The 26,991-nt window shown below is 47.1% G+C and overlaps 1 protein-coding gene across 1 annotated transcript in view; it reads left to right on the top strand.

The window, feature by feature from the left end:
- The first annotated feature begins 422 nt into the window (after positions 1–422).
- LOC146830523 (acidic mammalian chitinase-like) overlaps positions 423–26,991 on the top strand; it is a 277,219-nt gene continuing 250,650 nt past the window's right edge. Inside the window, exon 1 of the mRNA XM_085604048.1 lies at positions 423–490. Coding sequence (XP_085460174.1) covers positions 466–490 — 25 coding nt within the window. The 5' untranslated portion in view covers positions 423–465. The remainder of the gene's footprint in view (positions 491–26,991) is intronic.

The following is a 26,991-nucleotide window of genomic DNA, read 5'->3' as shown; positions in this document are numbered from 1 at the left end:
TTTATTGTTTTGTGGTTCATATTATTGGAAATGCTTACATCAAGGTCGCTGGCTGCAAGTAATTATTCAGTGGGGGTCCCTGGGTTCCAGTAATTAGTCAGTGGGGGTCCCCAGGTTCCAGTAATGATTCAATGGGGGTCCCCAGGTTCCAGTAATGATTCAATGGGGGTCCCCAGGTTCCAGTAATGAGTCAATGGGGGTCCACAAAAGTCAAAAGGTTAAGAACGACTGTATTAGAACATAGGTCTCATATCAAAATTCATTTACATTTGCAAAAAGTTGGTTGGGAGACTAACAAAAGCAGTAAAAAGAGATGACCGAGTGCTCTTGATAACAAATTCTCCTTGGTGATTGGTCAGCAATTTGGGTCACATTGTACTCTGTAGGTCTTTTAACAAAACCTGCTTTTTGTTTTGTATAAAAGGATTCAGGTGGTGAGACCGGTGAAGTGCGGGTAGGAGAACGATGCGCAGTGTCCTGCTGTGGGTTGGTGAGTATTTATCTGATCTACTTCTCAACATTTGCACAAACAGACCACGATCTGAATAGGGTGACACTTTACATTCTGCGTGGAGTGAAGGTTGATCGGTTACCCCAAAATGTAAGCGGATGCACAATGGAAACTAAAACCAGAGACGTAATGTCATCAATGCACATAGGCAGCTGTTGGACTTGGCCCTTCTGGCAGGTTCACCCCTGAACTTTTTGCTTTTTATTGGTGACTTGGTGTGGTGATTTTTTGGTTTCTGCGCACTTTCCCTGTGTCCCAGGGTAAAGTGCGTGCGCGCTCTGAGTGCATGTGGTGAGATAGGCCTGCCCTCCCATAGGAATGCATGGGGGAATGTATGTATGCCTGGTAGTTCCTGATGCGTGGGGTGTGCAGGCCCGAGTTTGGTATGTGCGGACTCGTGTGATTGAATGCTGCGCGATGATGTGTGCGGCGTGCATGTACCTAGTGTGGAAGTGCCACTTCTAGAAGTGGGCATTTCTGTGTGCAGGGTGTCTGGCGTGTGATTGGCCGGAGCTGGCTGGTGAGCCTGGCTCCAGGAGTCTGGTTGGGTCTGCCCCAGTGGAGAGTGTGAGATTAGCATGCTGATGGCTGGGGAGGAGTGCACCTTGGACCTAAATAGGGCAGGGCTTTCCCCCACACAATACTGGCTCCGCCCCCTGTGGTGCGACTGACGACCCTAGCCCTGCCAGTGAATAGAGTGAGGGGCTGAGCACATCAAGGGTGCTCCCCAACCAGCTGCGACTGGTTTTCCCCCTCACCCTGAACCAAGAACAAAGGGTTTTACTGTATAAAAATGGGGCTGTGTCCCCACAGAAACTGTTCTCTTCCAGGATCTTACCTGAGGGGGGCTGCTGCTGCTGCTGGACCAGAGGACCGCCACTTGGATTACCTCCCTGCCTGGAGGCCCAGTGAGCTGGCTCTGGGTCCAGCCTTGCCCCCCACCCCTGCCCTGCTGCATGCAGGGAAGAACTTTGCTTGGATCCTACTTAAAGCGCTGGGAGCGCTTTATTGTCCCCCTAAAGCACCGGGAAGTGCTTTTCTTTCCCTCATAGCGCTGGGAGCGCTTGATGTGTGTCCCTGAGTGCCTGAGAGCGCTTTCATTGGCTTCATAGCGCTAGGAGCGCTTTATTTTTGAAAGCCGGTGCCCACCCGGCGTTTGCCCCGTCTTCGCCGACCTTAAAGTCCCCTGGCAGGTACCCACCCTGCCAGGGACATCGCCGTGGTCGTTGGCAGGTGCCCACCCCACTTCCTTCAGTATTTATACAACGGGTGCCTACCCCGCGTTATTGCCACCTTAGCAGGAGCCTACCCCGCATTTTGGTTGCCGAAATCACCGCCGCAGCCGGGCTCCCAGGAAGTCAGGCGGCCCGTGTTGGGACATGGGCGGAGCTTAACCAGGAAGCGGACGGGAGCCTACCCCGCGCTCCTGGGATCCTCGCGAGAAGAGAAGCGGACGTGCGGCAGCTTCCCCTGCAGGGCTCCCGCGAGTGGTGAGAGTCCTGCAAGGTCCAGCGGAGCAGCGCGCCAAGGAGAGAAGCGGAGAGCCTCCCGCCGTCACCGGAGACATCAGCGCAGCCTCCGATTCAGCCGGTGAGTGGAGCTCTTGCCAGGAGGGTGCGCGAAGCAGCCTGAGTGGTTGCTGAGCGCTGGCGCGCCCCAACGTGCAGGGACCTTGTTATGGAGAGCCTCGCCCGGCTCTTCAGCGTGGGGGGACTCCGCGCATATGCTAAGGGTGCCGGTATCTGTCCTTGAGCCCCGAGAAGGCTCCAACGTACGGGGGCATTGTGTGCTCGAGAGAGCTGGTGCGTTGCAACGTCTGGCCCCATCATTTGTCTCGAGCCCACGAGGCTCCAACGCAGAGGGCATATTTATGTTCAGAGTCCAGAGGGACTCCAACAGCAGCGCATTGTTTGTGTAGAGCGCAGTGCACGCTCCAACGCATACGGGGGCATTTCTTTGGCGATTGAGTGGCCCCAGATGGCAGCGGGCCACTCCCACCTTGCCCCACAATATTGATCAGAGCCTGCGAGGCTCAGGGGGCCACAAGTATTTTCTTAGAGTCCAGGAGAGGCTCCAACCCCTGCTATAGTGATTTGAGAAGGCACAGTGGTGCCCCAGCATTTCTCCAGTTGCCCAGCACTTAGTGGGCAACTGCCACGTGTAGGTTGTGCTTTGTGCTCCTGGCTTGCGCAGCCTGCGCCGCATGGCCTTGACTCTGCTGGACACAGGGCGTCCTAGCCCCCTACCAGGCCAGTTGGCCTAGGGACTGCCACAGATAGTGGTTAATGTGTTTTTATGCGTCATGTGCCCTGTGTTTACACCTCTGAATGTGTTTTATGCGTCATGTGTAATGTGCTTATACCCCTACAGGTATTGTGATACTTAGGTGGTTTTTTCCTCTCCTAGTACAGGTGGTACTAGTGAGGTGTTGATTCCCTGCGTAATTTTCCTAAGGTGGTTAGGGTTGCGTAGGTGGTACTTACCTGTTACCAGTAGTTACTGGTAGTGTGCTACATGTGTTATTTTGTGCTACAGTAATTTTATATCATATGTTCTAAGTGCTAATTTCTACAAAGTGCTAATTCCTGACAGTGGTCCATGTGGCCCTGTCCCCTGTATATATAATCCCTTGTAAATTCTGCCCGTGCCTGTTGGCACATTGTAAAGTGTGTGTTTTTATCTAATGTGTTTTGGTATAATACAAAGGCTATTTTTTTATATAATACCTTGTGTGGAGTTTCCTTTGTGGTGGGCCTTGGGTGTTGTTGCTGGGTGCGTGCGCAAACGCTTTACACATCGCCTCAGGGATAAGCCTGTCTGCTCGTGCCAACCTACCAAGGGGGTGAGCAGGGGTTATCTTTGGCGTGTAACTTCCTTGCCCTGACTAGAGTGGTGGTTTCTGCCTGACTTTGGCGCAAGCCTTAGCCAACCAGAAATCCCATTTCTAACAGCAGCCTAGTCACTTTTTCGGATAATGTGTTCAGTGTGACTAACATAAGGTTGAATTTGCCAACAAGGGGATTTGGACAGTTCAGCTAACCTGGTGTAAAGGAAAATATGAGAGACGCAACAATAAATAGATCTTTGCACTGATGTGACTTTGTTGTTTCAAACTTAGTGGATCATCTGCACTGAATTTCTTGCCTTCAGAACAGATATTTGACTTCAAAGAGCTCAAAGAGGTGAGTATGCATTAAAGTGGGATTTCTATACATTATAATACACCTTTCTTCAATAACAGCATGAGTGCCCTCGGGGCCACGAGGCCATGATCACAACACATAAACTCTGGCCCTCAGGCATAACATCTGCCACTTCCCATATAGGGCACACCCAACCCAGGCTCCTCATAACAAGCATTGGTAAATGCATTTGGTTTCGCCTATGTGATCATCAATAAGCTGTTTTTTGTTGTGAGTTGCAGCTGCTGAGTAGTTATACAGTATAAGCTACAGAAAGTCTGTTAAAGTGTTATGACTTCTTTATGGACAAAAGGGCAATATATTATCCTGCAACTAGTGATATTATAAAGTGGGGAGATTAGGCAAATGGTGGAGGACAAAGATAAACAGGCAAAGAGACCATGTTTATTTGCACTCCTAATATAGTTAGAGAAAAGCTAGAATCTTTATGCATGTTTCTACACATTCTGAGCTGGTGCAGCTTTTTTTTTAAACTGGCTTCTATTTAACTGTTTCGAATATCTGCGTTTAATTTTGTACTAGAGGTTTAATTTTTATTCTTCATATTTGCAAATGTGCGCACTCTTTCATATGAAAGATCTATGCACCAAGGTTTCAAGTGGAATGTGGGAAAGATGATGGTGTGATTATGTGGGATAAAGTACCCTCTGGAGTACATGATAAGGATATAGCAAGTCACCTCGGAGTTCCATAACCTTATAAAGGTCTATATGGTTATTAATCTCCTCTGTGACTTGCAATCTCCTTGTAAGGATTGTCAGAGGGTACTTAATCCCTTATATAGCAGCAGCTCATTAATAATATTGCAAATAATTTCTGCAACCCACTGCCATTTCTTATATTTGAGGTCCTATTTTGATCTAAAAGGAACTTTTTCTGAATATTGTATGGTGTTGAAAAACATAAACACAACCTTTCTCTGAAAATGTCAGTAACAGATTCCACACATTACTCATATTAAAAATAAATTAAAGGAAAATGCTATTTAAAACAATCTATGTTTAAAAATCATTCATGGTCATCAGGACAGACAGGACTGTGTGGAAAATAGATCGGATTTATCAAGGCCTAGTCAACCCTGAAAGGGTGGGGCCCTTGGCCAGAGTCCACTTTGCCCATGCCTTATAATGCCTCTAGGGTAGATTGGAGTGTAGTAGAGTGGGGCACAGAGTGGAGGGGCACAGAGTGGAGGGGCACAGAGTGGAGGGGCACAGAGTGGAGGGGCACAGAGTGGAGGGGCACAGAGTGGAGGGGCACAGAGTGGAGGGGCGAGCTGTGTCGTAGAGTGGCTTGGCATAGAGTGGAAGGGCATAGAGTGAAGCAGAGTGTTGAAGATGGAAGTGGTGTAGAGTTTTGTAGAGAAGAGTATTGTAAAGTGGACTGGTGTAAAGTGGAGTATGCATGGTGTGACAGACGACTCATTTACAATTGAGAATGACCATTACATTTGCACAGACATACCGTTTTACTGCGCGCAAATGAGAGTTTGAGGAAATTTAATCAATCAATCAGGAATTTGTGAAGCACCCTACTCACTCGTGAGGGTCTCAAGGCACTGGGGGGAGGGGGGAGATCGTGCAAATCCTATTCAGCCAAAGAGCCAGGTCTTGAGGTTCTTCCTGAAAGTGTGTAGAGTGGGGGAACATCTGATGTTGAGCTGGAGTTCATTCCAGGTCTTTGCTGCGATGTAGGAGTAGGGTTTTCCCCCCGTTCTGGCTCTCGGTATGTGCAGGGCTTCAGTGAGGGCGAGGTTGGCGGAGCGGAGGTTTCTCTTGTGTGCGTGGAAGGAGACTCTTTCATTAAGGTATTGGGGTCCGGTGTTGTGGAGGGATTTGTAGGCATGAGTGAGTAGCTTGAAGGTTACTCTCTTCTCAATGGGGAGCCAGTGGAATTGTTGTAGGTGCTGGGTGATGTGTTCATAGCGTGGGATGCCGAGGACGAGCCTGGCAGCGGTGTTCTAGATGGTATAGAGTTTCCGGAGCAGGGATTTGTTGATTCCGGTGTAGAGGGCATTTCCGTAGTCCAGTCTGCTGGTTATGAGTGCGTGGGTAACAGTCTTTCTGCATTTGGCGGGGATCCACTTGAAGGCCTTGCCAAGGATGCGGAGGGTGTTGTAGCATGAGGAGGAGACGGTGTTAATCTGTCAGGTAATGATGAGGGAGGAGTCGAGTATGATGCCGAGGTTGGGGCATGGTCCGTGGTCATCGCTTATGGTTTTGATCGTATTAAAATATTTGTTTTCACTATACTTCAGAATTACTCCCAAAATTGTCTTCATTTCTATTCTCATTCTTATGTATTTCTAAAATATCAGCACAGTTCTTTTTTGTTGTGCACTAGAAAAGATTTCTACATCCTGTCCTCTTGCATGGGTACTCAGCAGGATGGATTGCACATAAATTGTCTCACTTTAAAGTCAGCAAAAAAAAAAGTAAACAGCTAGTTCCCTTGGAATACACATCCTGACGTTAGACCTCTGTTTTTGAATGCACAGCAAATGAGACAAGATAAGAACAAGATTTAAAGGCCTGTTTACAGATAGTGAATACAGAAAACAAGGAATGCTCACTGGAGAGACAAAGTCAAGCTAGACAGCCTCAAATAACAAGCAAACGACAAAGCTAGCTAGGAAAGATGCACTCTACAGAGTGACTCAACAAAAAGAAAACATTGGTCCCAAAAGTGCAAGCAGTATACAAATACAAGTCTTGGTCCATGCTCTAGGGGAGGGTAACATGCAAGAAGAGGGAAGTGCCAAACGCAGAGCGGGCCAGCAGGACGCAAACAATCGAGAGTGGCTTTAAAGCCCACCAATGGTAAGGAACGGGAGGGCTTCAAGCCCTCGAACAGTAAATACGATGTCTAGACAAGACAGCACTTGCACTGTGCATGCAAGACCTAGAAATTAGATAGCTGGTTCTACTAGAATCATACATGTCAAATGGCTAAAAATAAAGGCCGAATAAGGCATCAGAGCAGGGCCCCTACTGATTCAACTCTCATCATTATAGATACCAGCATGCCTCAGCTAATACAGACTACATGAATTGGATTGCTATTCCAAAAGTTTATCATCGGCCCTAACAATTACTACAAGGCAGCGCCCATTGCAGTTATTATAGTCAATTGATGCACCGCACTGAAAAGTAGCCAAAGAAGAGTGCTGTATGTCTTGTACCACTGCTCTAATGCAGGGTGGTAGGTTTATAGTGTGCAGAAAGAGACGGGAGAGAGAAAGGTGAAGAGAGAACAAGAGATGAAGAGAGAGCTCGAGAGATAGAGAGAACCTGAGATGGAGATAGAGGAAGGGAGAGAGAGACCGCAACAGATACGTGGAGAGAGAGAAAGCGAAACAGAGGGAGGGGGAAGAGAGGAAAAGGAAGAGACAGAGAGAGTGAGAGATAGACAGAGAGCAGGAGAGAGTGAATGTAAAATCCAGAAGAACAGTAATGGGGGAACGAGTCAAAGACCATCAGCAACGCTCTGAGCTCATTCTTCTAGCCCAGAGCCAGGGGAAGGCTCATGTTGATGGCCGACTTGGCGGCACTCATGTTATCCACCTTCCAAGGATAAAAGGCTGTATGCCCACAATTATCTGAAGCAGGCCCAGAGCTTACTACATCACTCTCGAGGCCCTGTGCCTGCTGTGATGTTTCCAATCATTTCTGGAAGTGAAGCCAACTGCACTTGCTGTTCTGTTTCCCTCACAAACATTCGAAGGAAGGGCTGAAAACCCAGTGTGGGAAGTGTTGATTCCCAAGAAGCTACACACACCTGAAAGGGTCACACTTGACACTTGGTTGGCTAGTGCTTGTTCAGCAGTTCCTGGGCCAGATATTCACATTATGAGGAGTTGACGAGTTTCGGAGGTGCAGCTAGCAGACCATGGAGAGGAGGGCAGTGATGGGTACTGAGGGTGGAGAGAGTGACCCTGCAAGGAACAGAAGAGGATGGCGATCTCACAGGAGCCAATCAGACAGGCGAGGGATTCAATTAACTCAAAGTCTGCTAACAGTGTTGGGATGCATGGGGGTGTTTCAAGGGGCCACTGAGTAGCTCCCTGCGGTTTTCTATAGGAGCAATCTCTCTAGAACGATGCAGATACATATGCGGTGATGAAGACGAGGGCACTGCAGCTGTGCACACTACAACCTTAAAACTGGACTGGGACACCAGGACTGGATCTGCAAACTCCAGAAGGGAGGGGGCTGTGCTGTGTTTTTAGAAGAGACAGACCCTGGGAGGCGAGATCTCAGGTGCCCTGGGGTCTCAGCCTGCATGTATGAGGCCTGCAGTATGTGCAGCAGTTCGGCCTGTGCACAGCACAGCCTAGCATGCATCCGGTTTTACTGGTATTGTCACCAATCTTAGTATTTAAAACGCCACCTCCAAGAATAGGTTAATGGGCCCAATGGTGAAACCTTGTCCCTGCTGTAGGCCCGCTAATAGGAACGCCTGACTTTTCTAAAACATAGCGCCGGTTTTAGTCATTGGCACGTGCTGCAAACTACGAGGAGTTAAATCACACTGCTACAAAGGAGCTATAGAAAGGAGGCATTTTTCATGTTATAAGAGGTCACAGCAGTACAAGAAGCACCCACCAACATATATTTATGATGAAAAAAAGAAAAGAGCTCTAACGTCATCAGGAGAGGACTCTCTGTTCTGGCCCCAAACAGCACGCGCCTTTCCCTAATCAGAAAGGGTAGGGACCACACCTCTCTGCGTTTGGATGAAGAACATGTTAGTGGGAAGGAGAAGTTAATGGGCCTCCCCCAAGTGGTGAACATTCAAAACATGTCAAAAACACATTTCACCACAAACCCAGGTGGAGATGGTGTAACATGTTCTGTTTCTTACCTGACACGGCGTGATAGTAGGGGCAGCAGAGGCATAGCGGCACATAACAGCACATAAGCTGCACGGTGTGTGATGGAGAGAGCTGACGTCATTCCTGACATATGATCTGCACGCGCTCATCAAGAGCGCGCGCAAGCGGCAGGTAGCTTGTTTGGTTCAGATTGTTGTTTCTGCTGCTGAAGTCTCTGTACACCCGCCTTTCTGCAGAACAACCTTTGGGCCATCGGAAGTTGAGAGCAGAGACGGCCCTTGACGTATGTTCCACCGGAGCGCATCAGCGCATGTGCAAGTTGGGCAAGTAGCTCAGTGGGTTGTTGCATCTGCTGAAGAAATCTCTGTGCAGCCTACTTTATGAAAAGCAGCGTTCTGGTCATCTGAAGTTAATCGAAAGATTATTATCGTGGATATTAATAACCTGTTATTCCAGTGGTGCCATCTTCAAAGCGCCAGCAGTGTGGCTGCAGCCCCCCCCCCCCCAATATTAAAGAAAGGCCATTGATAACATGCTTTTAGCATTGTGTGGAAAGTGTTGGTTTCTGTACAAGTTTGTTCCGCTGAGAAAAGATCAAGTAACCACTAGGAAAGAAGCACCTGCCTAAATTATAAAGCACACAGCCCAACACAGGGGTCCCTTACTATTGTATCACTAACTGGAGCTGAACCATACAGATTTAAGCCATATAACCACAACTTTGATTAGCAAAAAATATATTTCTTTTTATTAACATGAGATTACAATAGGCTTTGCAGACATAAACAATGCATAAAAAAAAAGAACATTAACAATACTCTTAAATGTCCCACACATAACTACATTCATACTAACATACATTCATTCCACAACAACAAAATGTCACACATCGGTCAAGATGGTAAAACTGCCAACTGATGTTAAGCTGGAGGTTCTCGTGCGTCATCCTGGTGGTATATAGGAACAACATCAGAGGAGACACGCGAAAGATTCAAACGCCTACGCGCGTTTCGGTGTCGGGCCCAGAACAGGGCCACACCTTCATCAGGGCGAAGACCAGTAGATAATGAGAGGGACACAAACATACCTGAAATTAATCAAGAGAAATATATGGCATAAATATAAATATTGATACAATTATACGCATGGTATCCTATGTGGTTTAGGCATTCAGCAGATCCGCTCCAGCAGGAAAAAAGGATATATTCATTTAGGATATAGAAGGCAAATCTAATGCCAGAAACGTGCGCAAACAGGAGGAACTCAGAAAGGATAATCGTCGAGAGATAGCCACACCCATGTTCGTAAATAAAACGTTTTTATATATATATATATATATATATATATATATATATATATATATATATATATATATATATATATATAATTCAGTGATTTAAAGAATCCACAATATGTCACCCGTGCTGTGAGTTAAAGAAAAACAGTAGTGAGATCACCACAAGTGTACAAGAAGAGTTAATGACTTATAAACATACTTGGTCGATAAAAATATATTCACTGGGGTTTTCTAGGTTTGTTCAAAAAAGCATCCACACAAATACGAGATCTGAAAAAGATCAATCAGTTAGGGTCTATTCAGACGTCGATATTATGGAGAGCTAATCCGGTGGAAAGGGATAGTTGTATATGGTTGAAAACATACCCAAAGTAAACAGATTTACACAGGGGGAAAATAATAAATCAGGTCTGGGGGCCAAAAGAGGTTTCCAATGCCTGAATGCAGGATGAGGTCATGGGAGAATCACTCGAGGCAGCAGAGACTAGTATAAATAATTCTGTAGAATGAAAGAAGGTGTTAAAAGTAAATCAGGAGAGTTCTAGGTACATATTACTTAGAGGTACTCTCGCTGGAGCAAAAGCGTCTGGAACCTACCCGATACTCACAACAGGGTGGGACGATCAGCGCTGGGCAATGTCCAAAAGGCATGTAAACAGTAGAGAATATCTGACAAAGCAGGTTAAGGGTCGGGATGGCAATACTAGATATCCAAGGTAAGAGTCTCAGCAATTCTAGATACAAACAGAATAGGCAGACAAGCATTTGCAATGCAATAGGTCTCGCATTTGTTAGAGTTGGAGCTATTGGCATTGTAAATGGCAATTTTGATTTTGTTGCAGTGAAATGATTATTTAAAGCCAAAAAGTGCACACTATATCATATTCTAAGCTTTTATAGCAAATATACAGTAAAGCTCTGGCTATATTAATGTAAAGGGTGTGAATGGATTAATAAAAATACATATAAAAGAATCTTAAAATGCAAGGTGCAATGTGTAGCAGGTGACAGGGACTACCTATTAGTTAATAAAAATACACATTTAAAAGCAAATAAATAGAATGTGGAACGTGCAAATTTTAGGAAAGTGGCTGGCACCAGCGTGGTGACAGACACATAGGGGTTCATTTTTCAGTATAAGTGTGTGCAAATGCACCAGGACATGGTCTCCCCTATGTTTTACTTTACCATTTTAAGATGGTTAGACACCTATGTTGGAGAGCAGCGAGGTAGGACCTGACTTAGCTGCGTGTAAAATAAATAACACATAGGAGGGGCACAGGAAGCAATAAACTTTGGGGAGTCAGGGTGCCACATGTAGGGGGTAGGGGGGTAGATCTGAAATGTGAGTAGCAGACAGGGGAGAGAGTAAGAAGTAACATGCGCTCCAAAGGGTTTTGGATTTAAGATAAATAAAAAATCCGGGGTTTATTAGAACATCGCCTTAAAAAAATTAGACAGTGGGGGTTTGTCAAGTACTGTGTTTTTTCCTAATTTGCAGAGGTTTGCAAAGAAGCCTTTTGTGCTCACTTTGCTAACAATCCCGATCAGAATGCCCACATAGTCCCGATTCTATCCTTTATAGCCCCTAAATACCCGTCAATTAGGGGGATGCAATATTTAAGAATTTTTGCTCACGCTAGGGAAAGGAACTGCTAAAAAAACAAGATTACATTCCAAGTTCATGGGGCGAACAAAGCCGTTAGTAATAAACTGGACTGTCGCATTCCACAGAATAAATAAAAAACCCAGCATGCCTGCAAGTGTGCGCTGCCAGGAAGTAAAATAGGCTTAAAATTAATGCGTTGTCCTTATTGGTGAGACAGGATCTCATGCACAAACTTGTTGCCGGCGCTAAAGCCTGGCAAGTTGAAAAAGGAAAACAACTTAACCAATGATTTGATTAAACTTGCAGCCTGACAGCTAAGGTCCTTCTAACTACACACATGCACACATGTTTACCAACATGTTATGGAAGGGGAACTGTGAACGTCGCGGGACGGTGGTGGAGGCAACAAAGTGCGACCTGTAAAAGGCTGCAGAACCACAGTGAGTGGAGGGGGCGGAGCAAAGTGCCCATTGCATGCATACAATCAAGCAATGACAAACCCAGCACAGAGAATACATGCAAGTTGGAGGGAGCAGTTAAGTTTCTGTGCTAAAAAAAAAAGAAAAAAAAAAAAAAAAAAAAAATGAAATCAGCTCTGCATTCGCCTTTGTCACACATAATTCCACTGAGCTGTCCAGCCGTGCCGGCAGTAAAAACACGAAAACATGCAGTCAAGCCCTAAAGAAATGTACACAAAGCGCATTTACTGTTTAAAATATTAGGCACGGTCAGCCAGTGCTTCATTTGTAAAATATTAAGTGACAGGGCTCTGACCAGGAGGTCACTGCAGCTTGTACCACCCATCGCTGCCAAAACAACTATTAACCATCTCTCTCCCTTGTAAATGCGACAGTTCCAATTATTCCAGGTCCCCAAACCTAAAGGAATGGGGAGGCAGGTATTAGTAATTTTTTAATGTATATTGTTTTCCTAAATAACTGTTAGACTTCTCATCTCAAAATTACATGAGCACCGCCACCTTGAAGCAGACTGCCCTAAATGTGGTGTTGACAATTAGCTGCCGGTGCCGAGCACCGGAAACCAATTAAGTGCCAGTGCTCAGCACCGGAAAGCTCCGGCTCAAATTAAGCACTGCGGTCAGCCGATTTCAGCCTCATCCACAAAAGCAGTTTCTCTCTCAAAACATGAAAGCATGTTTCACAGTGTAAAGATCAGCATTTCTAGAAAACAATTGTACAAAAGATGTGAGCAGGTTTGCAGAAGCGTCACGATTAGAGAACCCTTGTTTCTGAGATCGTAAAAAGAATTATGGGGGAAATTGTCACAGTCTACCTTTGACCCACAAAATCAGAACTTGATAACAGAACACTGGTACTGCAAATATGTTCTTGCTAGTCTGGGAAGCAGTTATCCGATGGGCATCTGACTACTAAACAGAATAAATATGCAACACAAACACGAATGTTAAATGACAATTTACAAACGGAAGCACGGTGCAGACAAATTATGTATAATGCAGACTGGCTAGTCATGTCTTCCTTCCCCTACATGTCATATGGTCCCCAAAAGCAGGTCGTGGTTGGAATTAGCAATTATTTATCAGTCAGGCTGTGTGCACCTCTGAGCTCCGTGCCTGCTTAGCTGGCCTGGCTGCTGCAGCTCCCTGCCTCGTGGCAATACACGGCAGGCAGAAATCAGAGGACCGCAAAAGTAAAAGCGGCCCGCGTGCAAATCATTCGGCTAATTGATTAAAAATAAGCACACCGAGACAGGAGGGCACACGCACGGCTCTCTGTCCCCGGAAGTCCCCCTCGTATGGTGCTGCCTCACTGCTGTTGCAGCGGGGAGGAGGGACAGTAACGTCGGCGTGAAGGCAGCGTGATTTTAATAGAGGCCCAATCAGAGAGCCGACTGGAGCGTGTAAACAGTGTGACTGATAAGAAATGTAGTCACGTGCAGAGACGCCGTAGACTTGGTGTCCCAAGAGCATGTCCAAACCAGGCGGGAGTTTATCAGCAGGCTGCAGCAGCTTCATAAACACTGGACAAATAAAATAGCTTGCGTGTACAGTGTGATTAAAGACAAGATGTCAGTCAATTGTCAGAAAGACGAGTGTAAATAAAACATTTATGGTATTGCAGGGGAGGAGCGGAGCGGACGGAGCTTTGTGGGTACACGGGTGGTAAGGCAGGCGCTGTGGGTTTAAAGTGAAGTTGATGGGCATTGCTAAAGCGTGCTGCTGGTGTTGTGTTGCCAGGGGGCCATGGGCGGCGGTTATGACAGAGTTTGCCTTGTGGCCTTGTTTGCGCCATGAAGGAATAAAGCAGCTGTAGCGCGTCTGCTCCTGGCATGGGGGAGTTGTGTGTGGTGGGGTGGGGGGGGGGGTGGGGGAGGGGTTCTGTGCCAGAGCAGCTGCTTTAAGAGGTGTGGGCTTGGTTTCGCTGGAGACGCGGGAGTATCGTAGCATGCCTGGAGTGCGGTTGCCATGGTAGGACGTGGCTGGTGTTGAGTTAATGGCCATTTGCGAAGCGTGAAAGGGCATGTTGCAGGAAGGCCACGGGTCACATGATGTTTTCGCTCCACCAGCTGTGGATAAGTCCATTGTGTTCGAGCTGCAATAAAAACAAGAACAAGCGGCGCGAAACTGAAAGTGAGCGGCCGCGAAAGTGAAAGACTACGAGTGCTTTCAGGCTGCCAAATGGTGCGCGCGCCCGGCACACATGCACAGTAGTTGGCGGCCTGAAAGCACTCGTTTGCACTACCAAAAGTGCTTACTATAAGTCTCGCCAGAGCAGCGCTAAAGCGCTGTCTCAGGCGAGACCTAAAAAATGTCACCACAACACTGAGATTTCAGATAGACTGTCGCTACATAGTGAACTCAGAACCAAAAGCAAATAACAGTATGGGGGAGCCCATTTAACCATGCGTTTTGGCGAAGACACAGAGGTGTAACAGAAAATTACGCCTATCCTTAATGAAAAATCAGAGGAAAGCTAAGGGGAGCCGCCGCACTCCATGAGTATCCCCGATGCAAACCATCGGGAACAAGAATATATTTCGAGTTTCCTAGCCCGCATTCTAAGTAAACAATGGAAGAGATATGGTGGACACTTAAACTCGCGTCAACGGGCGCATTCTTACCTGAGGTTTATCAAACGATCGGCCAACGGAGGATGATCTGCGGCGTTTCGGCAAGGCGGGAGGTATCCGGCCGAGGACGGGTTCTCGAACGGGGCTCTGCCTTCTTAAAGGGTCGCTAAATCTACGAGGTCCTCCCATTAGAGGACAGACTAGAGTCCGCATAGAAATGAAAAGCAGACTAAAGGGCAGAATACCTAATAAACATTATCAATCTGAGTACAGCGGCCATCTTAAAGCAGAGTAAAAAGGCTCAGACCTCTATCGAACGCCCTCTTCAGTTTATTCTACATAGGGTCTAATAATCGAACCAAGTTGCCATATGTTCAACGGAGACATAATTAATAGGTATCTGGGCAATAATGATTAAAAGCAGTGGACAAGTTATCCCAGGAAGATGGAAAAAGCAATGGGACAGAAACATGGAATATTGAAAAAACATCCCAAAACGGGTCAGTATAGAATTGAGGATGAATTAGGGTCAAATGATGGAGTTTTCCCAAGGACAGTGTTCATTCAAACCCCTGTTGACAGAATTTAAAAGATAGATCCAAAAAACCTCTCTTTTCTTTCTAATCAGGCTCGAGTCTTTACCAGGGATGGTGCTGATCTTCTCCAAGATCGACCACTTAAGGTCCATTTCAGTATGGCCCTTATCAAGCCAATGGCTCACCAGGGGACCCTTAGTCCGATCGGGATCGTCCCAGCCTTCAGGTACTCAAGCATGAAATTAGCGTGGGCTTCAGTACGTTTGGATTTTTTCTTTAAATTGGGACGTTTGGTCCATTCTCCTTCAAGACCTTTGGATAGAGTAAATTGTTTGTCACTACCTGCCGCTAAACCTATAATTCGGGCAAAATCCTCTTCTGAAGACCCGAAGGTCTTAATACTCTCCATATTGTGAATAAAAAAAGAAGCAGATGGACCTGTTACAGTACAACAAAAGTTCTGTTTCAGAACACAATAATAGATAGGAAAGGATATGGTTAGTGTACACATAAGATTGACAAATATAGTCTACATAGTAGACATAAAAGATAAACACAAGTGGGTCAAACACGACAACAGAAATATCCAAGTGCTCAACAACACAACAAGGGCTTTTTTGAAAAAGGAGTTCAAAGCCACAAACAGAGACCCCAAAGACATTACATAGCAGCTAAAGACATATCATCACAGGTGCAAGGCCCGAGATAGCAGTCTGATAAGGGGCCGATTTCTCCAAGATTCTCCCTTTGACTAGATGGTTCTTAAGATTTTTATTTAGTTTGAAGGCAAAAAGAGGTTTAGGGATTTTGCTATCGCCGTTGCCAATATTCAAAAGATACCAAAGAGAATTGATGGTTTGTCTGACCTTATGGTTGATATTAGAGTGATACCAGGGGTCTGGTCTCCCTAGTTTCAAACATGGCATCTCGATTAAAGCATTTAGCCCTCTTGCAGGAGTCTTTAATCAGTTTTTACGGGTAACCCCGAGTCAGCAATTTCTCTTTGAGGATATCTGCCTGTGTCAAAAAAACCTTTGATATCAGAGCAGTTTCTCCGCAAGTGGAGAAATTGACTGAAGGGGATACTGTCCCTTTGACATCTGGGGTGGTAACTGCCATATTGCAACAGAGTGTTTCTGGCAGTCGGTTTGGTGTACAGAGAGACAAAAAGTTTTTTTTGGTTGTGCTCGATCCATACATCCAAGAATTCCACCTTAGAGTTGCTAGAGTGGGCAGTGAATTTCAAATTGGCATCGGCCGCGTTAATCCAGAGAATGAATTCATCTAGGGATGTTTGATCTCCATCCCATATAAAAAAAGATGTCAGCAATGAATCGAGATCAGGCTCGAACATTAGGGAGCCATTTCATTGTATATGTTGATCTGTTCGAAATGTCCCATATACAGGCAGGCTATGCTCGGGGCACAAGACGCCCCCATGCTTACGCCCTGTATTTGGTGAAAATAATTGCTGTTTAATGCGAAATAATTTTCACTCAAAACCACCTTTAGGCATTCAATGATAAAGGGAGCATTAGTTATTTCTGTTTCAGAAGACAAGATCTCTTGGAGCACAGTCATTGCTCCTTCCTGGGGGATGTTCGAATAAAGGGATTCCAGGTCCAAGGTGACCAGGAGTTCCTTGTCGCAATCATATGGCATCCTCTCACTCTTCGAGACGAAGTGACCTGTGTCCTTAACATAGGACTCAAGTTTGCAGACCAATGGTTTCAGGAAGCAATCAATGTATTTGGAAAGTGGCTCAGTGGCCGATCCAATAGTGGACACAATTGGTCTTAGCGGCGGATCCGAGGTATTTTTATGAGTTTTGGGCACCCCGCAGATGATGGGCATTCGAGTAAAGCTAGGTGTCAAGAATTCAGCTTCCTTAGTACAAATGAAACCAGCCTCAACCGCGGTTTCAACCATAGATAAAATTCGCTGCTTGAGGCTTGGTTCAGGATTCCTAACAATGCGTTTATAGTGCCTAGTGGAAGAGAGAAGGATATCCATTTTCTCGATATAGGAGGGGGTGTTGAAAATAACAATACCCACTCCCTTGTCGCAGGGTTTAATGGTTAGTTGCTTGTTCTCTCTCAGAAATTTCAGGGCACTATTTTCAGCAAAAGGCAAATTGCACAGAGGTTTAGGGACATATTTGATGATCTTTTCAATTTTTAGCATGACAGCTTTCTCAAAAATTCCCACTTCTGGACCTAGTAGATCAAGGCTCGGGGTGAAGTCTGATGGTGGTTTAAGTCCTGGCACATTGTCAGTAGTGTCAGGGGAGGGTCTGGTGAGGAAGAATTTCCTCAACCTGATTTTCCTAAAGAAAGAATTAAGGTCTTTCATAAACTCAAATTTGTTAAAGTTAGTCATCGGAACAAAAGAGAGGCACCTCGACAAAAGAGTCACCGATTCTGGATCAATGTTGGAGGTAGATAAATTAAACACAGGTATGTTTGTTATGTTTTTCAGTATTGGTTGTGCCTCGTTTGTATATACATTTGGGGTGACCCTGACCCTGATGGAAATTCCTCTGTCGGGGGATTCTGGTCCTGGGGCGATAGTTCCCCCTGCGGTTGCCTAAAAAATGGTCGGGCATCGCTAGTCTTTCAAACGATTCCTGTCGAGGTTGGTAGTTAGAGTTATAACTCGTGTCATAGTTCGCAGACCCTTCTCCGTCTAAATCAGTAGTGTCAGAGAACGTGGTAATCCGTCTATTTCCCCATCGCGGGGTGCCGTTGTATGGGCCATTACCTTCCGGCATGTTGTAAAATTTGATTGTCAGATATGGATAAGCACGTTCTTGTGTAAATAATCTGAAGTCCTTTCTAAGTTTTTCTGTCTTTCTTTTAAGAAGATAATCGGAGAATGAGTCTAATTCCTGGCAGATTTCTTCTAATTTTTTCTTGCCCATTTTAGCTGAGTTATCTTTTTTTAGTTTTTCTTCCATTTTTTCCATCTCTTTATTGAGAATGGCTATAACTTCTCTTGCTGTCTCAATGATCACCACATCCAATCCCTTGAGCATCTATTTGATATAAGGGCCCATTTCTCAAGGAATTGTCTGATTTCTATGAATAGACCAGGGATATTGTGGACCCTTAGTCCGATAGGGATCGTCCCAGCCTTCAGGTACTCAAGCATGAAATTAGCGTGGGCTTCAGTACGTTTGGATTTTTTCTTTAAATTGGGAAGTTTGGTCCATTCTCCTTCAAGACCTTTGGATAGAGTAAATTGTTTGTCACTACCTGCCGCTAAACCTATAATTCGGGCAAAATCCTCTTCTGAAGACCCGAAGGTCTTAATACTCTCCATATTGTGAATAAAAAAAAAAGAAGCAGATGGACCTGTTACAGTACCACAAAAGTTCTGTTTCAGAACACAATAATAGATAGGAAAGGATATGGTTAGTGTACACATAAGATTGACAAATATAGTCTACATAGTAGACATAAAAGATAAACACAAGTGGGTCAAACACGACAACAGAAATATCAAAGTGCTCAACAACACAAGGGCTTTTTTGAAAAAGGAGTTCAAAGCCACAAACAGAGACCCCAAAGACATTACATAGCAGCTAAAGACATATCATCACAGACAAGAGTGAGATCCTCAAGTGCACACGAATTCAAAATAATTTTTTTATATAAAGACCCCCACAGCACCCAGGCTGTGAAGAAATGACCAATAAAGAAGGGGGACCCCTGGAGACAATGAAAGGCAGGTGGCGCAGGGGAAAGTAAGTCAAGTAACCACTAGGAAAGAACACAGGGGTCCCTTAATATTGTATCACTAACTGGAGCTGAACCATACAGATTTTCAAGCCATATAACCACAACTTTGATTAGTAAAAAATATGAGAAAAGATAACAGTAAATATAATTTGCTGGAGTGATTGAATGGATGTTGTATAGCGCACACATCTAACTGAAATGCCTCTAGAAGCTCCCAATTGTTTACAGATGCGGGGAGAGTGCTAAATATATTTACCTAAGAGCACGCGCAAACACACATTAGTTTGGGACTTTGTCACGGAAATAGTGACGTCAATGAACGCGCGCTGTGCTGTAGCAAGCCAATAATGCTAGGTCTAAGAGAGAGTATAAGCAAGCGTGCGTTTTAATAAAACCGCGGCCTAGCACGTGTAACTGCACCTCCAGGGAACACGGCACAGAAGTCCGTAAACTTAATGGTCATTTAATGTTAAACTTGGAATGGCACCAGGGGCTAGATAAAACAGAGAGCGGCAAATCTAATTCCTGAGATGCAATGCCTTGTGGACAAGATTGTGAAAGTTCCCTTGTGCAACAACAATCTACACCATTAAATCGAGAATCCCAGATCATGTAATAAGGGGATTCGCGGAGTGGATTGTGGAAGACCAATAGCTGACCGCAGAAATTTATTCTGGGCTATTGTCAACTTAGATAGGTTACTGAAACCCCAGATCTCAGCGCCATATAAGATGGCTGGCAGAATCTTAAAGCCATAGATCTTCATTAGGGGAGCTAAAGGTTTAGTGAGAGAATGTTTATGCTCTTTCAACAAAGCTCCACCTAATTGGGCATGTTTGAGGGCGAGGAGATCCAGCTGGTGAGACCAGCTGCATGTCTCATTGAAGGTAACCCCTAAATAAGAAAACACAGCCGTTTGATCCAGACTAACTCCATCCAGGTGCACCTGCGCCTTGATACGGCGAGATCCACGGAAAACCATAAACTTGGTTTTCCCAACATTGATTTCCAACTCATGTTCGCGACAAAAGGTCTCAAAGCGAGACAGGGCTAACTGCAAGCCCTGCCTCGTCTTCGAGACCAGAAGAGTGTCGTCAGCGAACATGAGAAGGGGAATCTTCACACCAGCCAAAGAAGGGGCATCAGTAGGGGTGTTAGCAAAATAATTTGTAACCCTGTTAATAAAAAGAGAGAACAATGTTGGGGCGAGTACGCACCCCTGACGGACACATTTAGGCACTTTAAATTTGTCCGTCACCTCCCCTGGTTTGCCCCAACGAACCCGGGCATACGTGTTTTCATGAATAGTAACCAGGAGGGATACCAGTTCTTTAGGCATGCCCATCCCCAAAAGAACTTCCCATAACTTGTCCCTCGGCACAAGGTCAAACGCGGACCTAAGGTCCACAAAGGCCGCGTAAAGCATGCCACCACCCAAAACAACTTCCTTCCAATAAAGGAGTACAACCCTAAAAACTTGGTCCAGGGTCCCAATATGTGAGCGAAACCCCGCCTGGAGGGGAGACAGCACATCAAAATCAGACATCCAAGTTTGAATACGACCCAGTACAAGGCGGGCTATAATTTTTTGAACTGCGTCAGTAAGACTAATGGGTCTATAATTGCCTGGGGCAGAGCGATCGCCTTTCTTATAGATCGGCAATATCTCTGCCCCAAGCCACGAGTCTGGGACAGCAGCACCACCCGCCAGAGCATTAGCCAATAAAGTCAGGTACGGGATCCAAGCATCCTGCTCCTGAATAAATAGGTCAGCGGGGATGCAATCTGGACCCGGGGCCTTACCATTCTTGATGGATCTTAACACCAACTTCACTTCACCAGGAGAAAATTCTAAAGGGTTTTCCGCTCCAAATGGACGTAGGAAATGATTAGCCAGCCTATCACCAACCTTAAATTGCTCCTCGAAGTACGCAATCCACTGTTGCGGCTCCACTTGGTTAGTGGGACGAATGTCCGAAGGGCTGTTACCCCATTTAAGTAGATACCAGAAATGGACCATATTACGATCGTGACAAGCCTGATATAAATCCCTCCAGCGGTCCTCATCCCAGATTTGTTTGGCCTTAAGTTGGGCAGTTTTATATACAGATCTACACTTACGTATGGTGGGGGGAGAGCCAGTTTTAATGGCCTGTAACAGGGAACTTTGAGCCTGCCTACTATCCTTATTAAACCAGGTACGTGGTCTCAGTGCATTACCTTTACCGGAAGATGAGTGGGACTTAACAAAAAATGTTTTCAATTCGGCAAAGAGCGCGTTGTGAATATCCCGAATGTTATTCATACTCACGCAGTGAGACTTCATCTGATTAAGTGTGGCCGTGGTGCTGGATATTAGTTCCCTAATAGCGACCCGTGACGTTTCACAGGTGGCGATTTTCGGCCATCGCACCCTTCTTAGATCATTTGTGGGGATAACATCAATAGGGATGCAGCCCTCAAGAGTAGATGGAGGGATTACAAAGCTGTTATCATTAATACTCAGCACAAGAGTATTGTGATCGCTCTCAACTCTACATACTACCACCATGTCGTCAATGAGCGACCAGAATTCCAAATTGACTAAAATGTAGTAAATTCGGCTCCCTGTTCTGCCATTATCAAAAGTCATCCTCCCCAACCTATCTGATTTAGTTCGCCCATTAGCTGCTCTCATGCCCTGGTTTAAACACAGGCCTTTCATAAACAGTGCAGCTTGGGACCATTTACTTATAGGTTCCAATTCCAGCAGGGGAACACCCCATGAGGTATCTTCATCTTCTGTGTAGTCCCCACTATCAACCCCCAAGGGCTCAAAACAAACATTAAAATCACCTGCCACAACCTTGTTGATAAATTTTGGTTCAGACCCCAACATTTTTTCCAAAAGTTGACAGGTGGGGGAACATTTGCCTCCAGGGAGGCCCCTTACATAGATGTTAATTATAAGGAGGTTAAGGCCATTTCGGGACTGAAGCCTAGTGATCAAAATGTCCGGACTGTCAATGGGGACCTCTGACACCGTGACACCTTCGCATTGACGGACCCAAGTGGTTAGACCACCCATGGGTCTGCCCCTAAGACCCTTGACAGCAGGCTTAAAGAAATTCAAAAAACCTGTGCGGAAATAGGGAGTCACTGCCCAGGTCTCTTGAAATGCCCAAATCTCAGACTCATCAATGAAATTAGCCCAGTCAGGAATATCAAGCCTAGACCCCAATCCTGCAATGTTCCATGAGCCAATTTTTAGAAAAGAATTAACGACCCCCGAGCCCACTACTGGTCCTAGAACAACCAGGGGGGTGTGAGTTGCAACAGAGGATGATAGATTGGTACCATCTACATTAGGCATGGAAAGAAAACCAATAGGGGGAGGAGACACAATAGTAATATCTAGGCACTGATTGCAGGTAGGACCCAAGGACCCGTGGGGCTGGCGAGGGAGAACATAAAACACCAGCCATACGTCAATCGTTGTGCTCCAATGATGAGAGGATATCAAAACGATTGGAAGTCACTATGGGCAAATTGGGCCTTGCAGGAAAGGTTGGAAAACACGATTAGCCCGCATAGGCTGTAAAAAGCCTGGCCTATAGAAAAAGCCCAAAGGTAAAATTTTAATCGAGTTAGGTGCTGAGGGAAGGTGATGAGTGACTTCCATTATATAACTTACCAAAGCTGGGGACTTAAAGCTCAACACCACACAGTCCCCAGGTAGGGACTTGTTAGACTGGCCAATCCAGTTAATACGCCTAACCATATTAAAATCATCAAACAGGGCCTTACAATTCCCAATTTTAGAGCTCAGAAAGTACAGAGATTTATTCTTAAGATTTGACCAATGTTCGAATGTTCCTTCCAAAAGTGGTGGAACATTAGCCAAGACTACAGAATATGGGGTGGCTTGGGGGGGAAGATGTAGATTTACAGGCAATGTAGAAACCCCAACTACCCCCTCCTCAATACCTGCCCTATTACTCTGGGGAGGGCAACTTTGCACATCACAATTATTGGTAGTACCCCTGGCAATAGCCACATCCAGGCCTGGATCATAGCCCCTCGCATCCCCCATATACGGTAAAGGTGGCAAGGCTCCTACTGGCCGAGTTGAACTAACACTACCAGCCTCATTGGACGCTCCCTCTAATGACGCCCCATTGGATCGTATAAGAGGCCCTGCAGCTTGGAGCTTGTCGCCGGCAAGTCTAGCTTCCAGAGACTCCAACCTACCGGCTACCTGATCCAATTTATGGAGGACGGGGGCGAGGAGACGTGAAAAATGGTCCTTAAGGTCTACGAGAAGTGAGTCCAAAAAAGGCTGGAACTGGACCTGGTTCAAGAAAGTGGAGTTGTGATCAGAATTATGGCCATCAACCATGATCCCACTAGACTCAGGATGAGATAACTCAGCAACGGGCTTACTGGATCCTTGTCCTTTTTTAGTGTTGCTGGTAGTTTCTTTTTTTTTTTTCCCTTTGTGTGCCAACCTCCCTCTTGTAGTGACCCTAGCCGGACTCTGATTATCATCATGTGCCTGATCCGTAACCAAAGACTTCTGAACAGTGAGAGTGGCCAAATTAGGCAAAGGGGGAAGGGTGGAACCATCAACTGTGCTAAGATGACCCGAGCCAGGTGAAGCCATCTGTATCTGTGCACATGGAAGAGAGGAAGAAACAGGGTCAAGAGAGAGTCTACGCTCCACCGCTAAAATTTCAAGATTCAATGCTGACTCAGCTCGTATTAAGTAATCGTCAAGGGTGCCCCCCGCCGCCTTATCACCCATCCTCTTTTTAGACATATTTCGGGGCAGAGGAAGACCAACCTTCCCCTGTGATAACACAATGCAAGGGTAATACACCAACCCAAAGCTGGGACAGGGGGAAGGGTTGGATAGATCGCCGGCAATCGTTCCCCACTCAACCAACTCACAGTTCCTGGTCTATGACCTCCTGAGTAACTTCCCCTCGTAACAGCGTCGTGTGATACAGTGGCGAGATCACGACCCCAACACAGAATTTAGGGGGTGAGCCCAGTCCAGTCCGTTCCGGTCAGTGACGCCCGGGCGCTGCCCGCGCGCGTCCCGCGCTGCGGTGGCACCCGGTGGCTTTTGTGCTGTTCCGGCCAGCCGAGGTGACGTCACCCGCAGCGCCGGGAGCGTAGAATGCTGGGTGGTGTAGTTGTCGTCTGGGCCGTTCCCCTCACGGCGTCGGTGCAAAAAGAGAATAACCAGGATTCCCCCGCTGGCGGTGACTTTCCCCTGACAGCAGTTCCAGGTAAGATGGTAGGGTGAAAGGTGAATTCCGGCGTTAAGGCGCGTCCCGCGCTGCGGTGGCACCCGGTGGCTTTTGTGCTGTTCCGGCCAACCGAGGTGACGTCACCCGCAGCGCCGGGAGCGTAGAATGCTGGGTGGTGTAGTTTTCGTCTGGGCCGTTCCCCTCACGGCGTCGGTGCAAAAAGAGAATAACCAGGATTCCCCCGCTGGCGGTGACTTTCCCCTCACAGCAGTTCCAGGTAAGATGGTAGGGTGAAAGGTGAATTCCGGCGTTAAGGCACACGCTCCCCGAAAAGTCAGCTGGAAGGTCACACGGCCCCATAACGAGAGTCCCGAGGCCAGCGGAAGGTCTCCATTCACACGCAGCACTGGGATCTGCCCTCGACTATTTCGGAGCCGGAGGTCAGTGGGCGAGCCCCTGGGAGTGCGGGAGCTGTGGAAAGGAAGTTTGTGATGCGCAATCTGAGCGGCTGGTAAGATTTTCTGAAGCAGAAGGCAAGGGTGCAAGCGGGTTTGAACCGGGGGAGAACAAAGAAGAAATAAGGCACAAATAAAGCGGGAGCATTGCCCTCGGTGCCTGGAGGTCTGGTAAGCAGCGAACAAAGGACAATGCCTGGAGAAAAGCAAGTGAGCCCCGGTTGAGTGTGGGAGCTGGGAAAGGGACTTTTGCGAACTTTGGACTTTTGCGAGCTTTGGGCAGCTCTTGGGCAATTGACCTTTGGCTAGAGGTAACGAGGATTGCCAGGCTATAGAACAAGGGCCAGAACTCGGCAAGGAGGGTGGAGTTGACACACAGCAGGGGCAGGCAAACACCTGGGGGCACAGTCTAAGACAAACCAGGCCGTTAGAAACAAAAGCAGCAACTTTTTTCGTTGAGGCATGACCGGTGGCGGGGTGTCAACCAGTAAAAGGCCCAAGCAAGTCGCAAGTGCAGCAAGGCTGGTGTGGATGGCTGAAGACCGGGTGAAAAAAGGGAGGACGAGCCCGCCACCAGTGCGCCTCAGGGAGGATCAGGAGCAGCCAGAGGCCAACAAGAGGAATCCAAAGAGGGGGAGAGAGAGTGACTTGCAGGAAATGTTGGGGGAAGTCAGGGCACTAGTGGCCCGGAAGGGAGCTGCATGGGTGGACCAGCAAATCAAGGATGGGGCCCGGGGAAAGGAAAAGAAGCCGCGAAGGGCATCCCCAACACGACCGGCCCCTAGGGAGGCAGCGGTTAAGGGGCATGCAGCTAGAACGGCGGCCCTTGCGAAGGCTGGAAAAGGAGTGAACCAAAGGGAAAGGAACCCCTCAAAGGCCAGGAGCAAGAGGGCAGTGTCACCAGAACAGCTGTCTAGCTCGGAGGCGGAAGGGAGCAGCGATGACGAGGGGTCTGTAGCCAGCACGGCGGCCCCTCAGGAGAGACACAGGAGACAAAACGGCGCTGACAGAGAGAGGGGTAAGCATGGTGCACAGAGCGGCAGGCAAGGGCGTGAGAGAGGGTGGCAAGATGGCCCCACGGAAGGGAACCCTGGGCCAAACGTAAATACGGACAAACAGCTGGGAGGGAGCAATATAGCAGGGCAAGGACCATGGCCCATGCACCAACAGTGGCAGACAGGTTCAGGAAAAGGGCAACAGGATTTCCAGGGGGAGGCCTGGATGGGAGGGGCAGCGCAGCCACCAGCATGGATGCCCTGGTGACCCCCGGGGTGGATAGCGCAATTGCAAGCAGGACCGGAGAAGAGCAAGACAATAACGGAAAGCCGGCCAGGGAGTACGTGCGTCCATCCCCGAGCGACCCTCCCACAACAACAAAACTATTAGGGCTGACCAATCTCATCCCACTAAAAGTGAAGGAGAGAATATGGAGGAAGGAGTTCATAGACATTTTCTCGCTTCTGGAAGTGCGCCAGGCAGGTTTAAACTTAGCGGCGCCAAACAAAAAGGACAATGACAGAAGGGACCGCCACAAGCCCAGAGTAGAAAGATCAATGGAGAATTGGTTGAAAGCCTTTAGAACATTGGCATGCGTTTTTTATTGAGAAATTTCCCGAAGCTGCAGCAGCACTAATTTTATACCAGCAAGAAGTGCACGAGGCACAGCAGCAGTATCAGGGTGAAGCATGGCTGAGATACGATGAGGGTTTCAGAGAGAAGATGCAAGTATGGCCCATAATGGGATGGGATTGCGAGGACATGGAGGGGTTCACGACGCACATGGTGGCAGCCAGGGAAAGGGTCAGCAACACAGAAAGCGAGTTTCATCCCCATGGGAGGAAGGGCGACAATGAGGGGCAGGAACAAGGGTTCAAAGGGAAGCAACAGGGCAGTAACAAACCAAGGAAAATATGCTGGAAGTTTGAAGAAGACGATTGTAGATGGGGACATCATGCAGGTTTCGTCACGCTTGCGGGGGGTGCGAGGGGGATCACCCCGCCATCCATTGTAAGTGGGCAGCAGGGGACACAAAGACAAAACAGGCAGAAGGGAGTGAGGTTCAGGCCCTCGCCCCCCCCGACATGGGCAGCGGTGACAGGGGCGGGTGGACCTGGTGGGACAGGGGGGAGCTCCCTCCTATCGTGGAACCGTAGGTAGTGTGGGGGAGGGAACACAAGAAAGTTAGAAAATAAAGGAGAAAATTACTAAAAGGTAGAGGAAAGACTCACACAGTGTCCTCGGGATGCCTCATGGCAGGAGCACTGAGGGAGCCAAGGGCGGCCTCCCGCCATGGAAAAAGTAGATGTGATGGTCATCCAGGAACCTTGGGATGCCTCCCGGCAGGGGTAATGAGGGAGCAAAAATGGAAGGACTCAGCCTCATAGTAGATAGAGTAAATGCTCAGGAAAGGTCCTTGGGATGCCACATGGCAGGGACCCCCGGGGAGCACGGAGGGCCAACAAAAGGGCAGGGCAAACGGGACGGCACTTGCAGCCCAGGCAGATCCCAGATCGGTAGCAAGTTG

The sequence above is a fragment of the Triturus cristatus genome, chromosome 5_1, assembly GCF_964204655.1.
Source record: "Triturus cristatus chromosome 5_1, aTriCri1.1, whole genome shotgun sequence".
NCBI classification, from domain to species: domain Eukaryota; kingdom Metazoa; phylum Chordata; class Amphibia; order Caudata; family Salamandridae; genus Triturus; species Triturus cristatus.
Note: the sequence above shows the minus strand (reverse complement) of the source record. Positions and strands in the feature narration are given on the sequence as shown.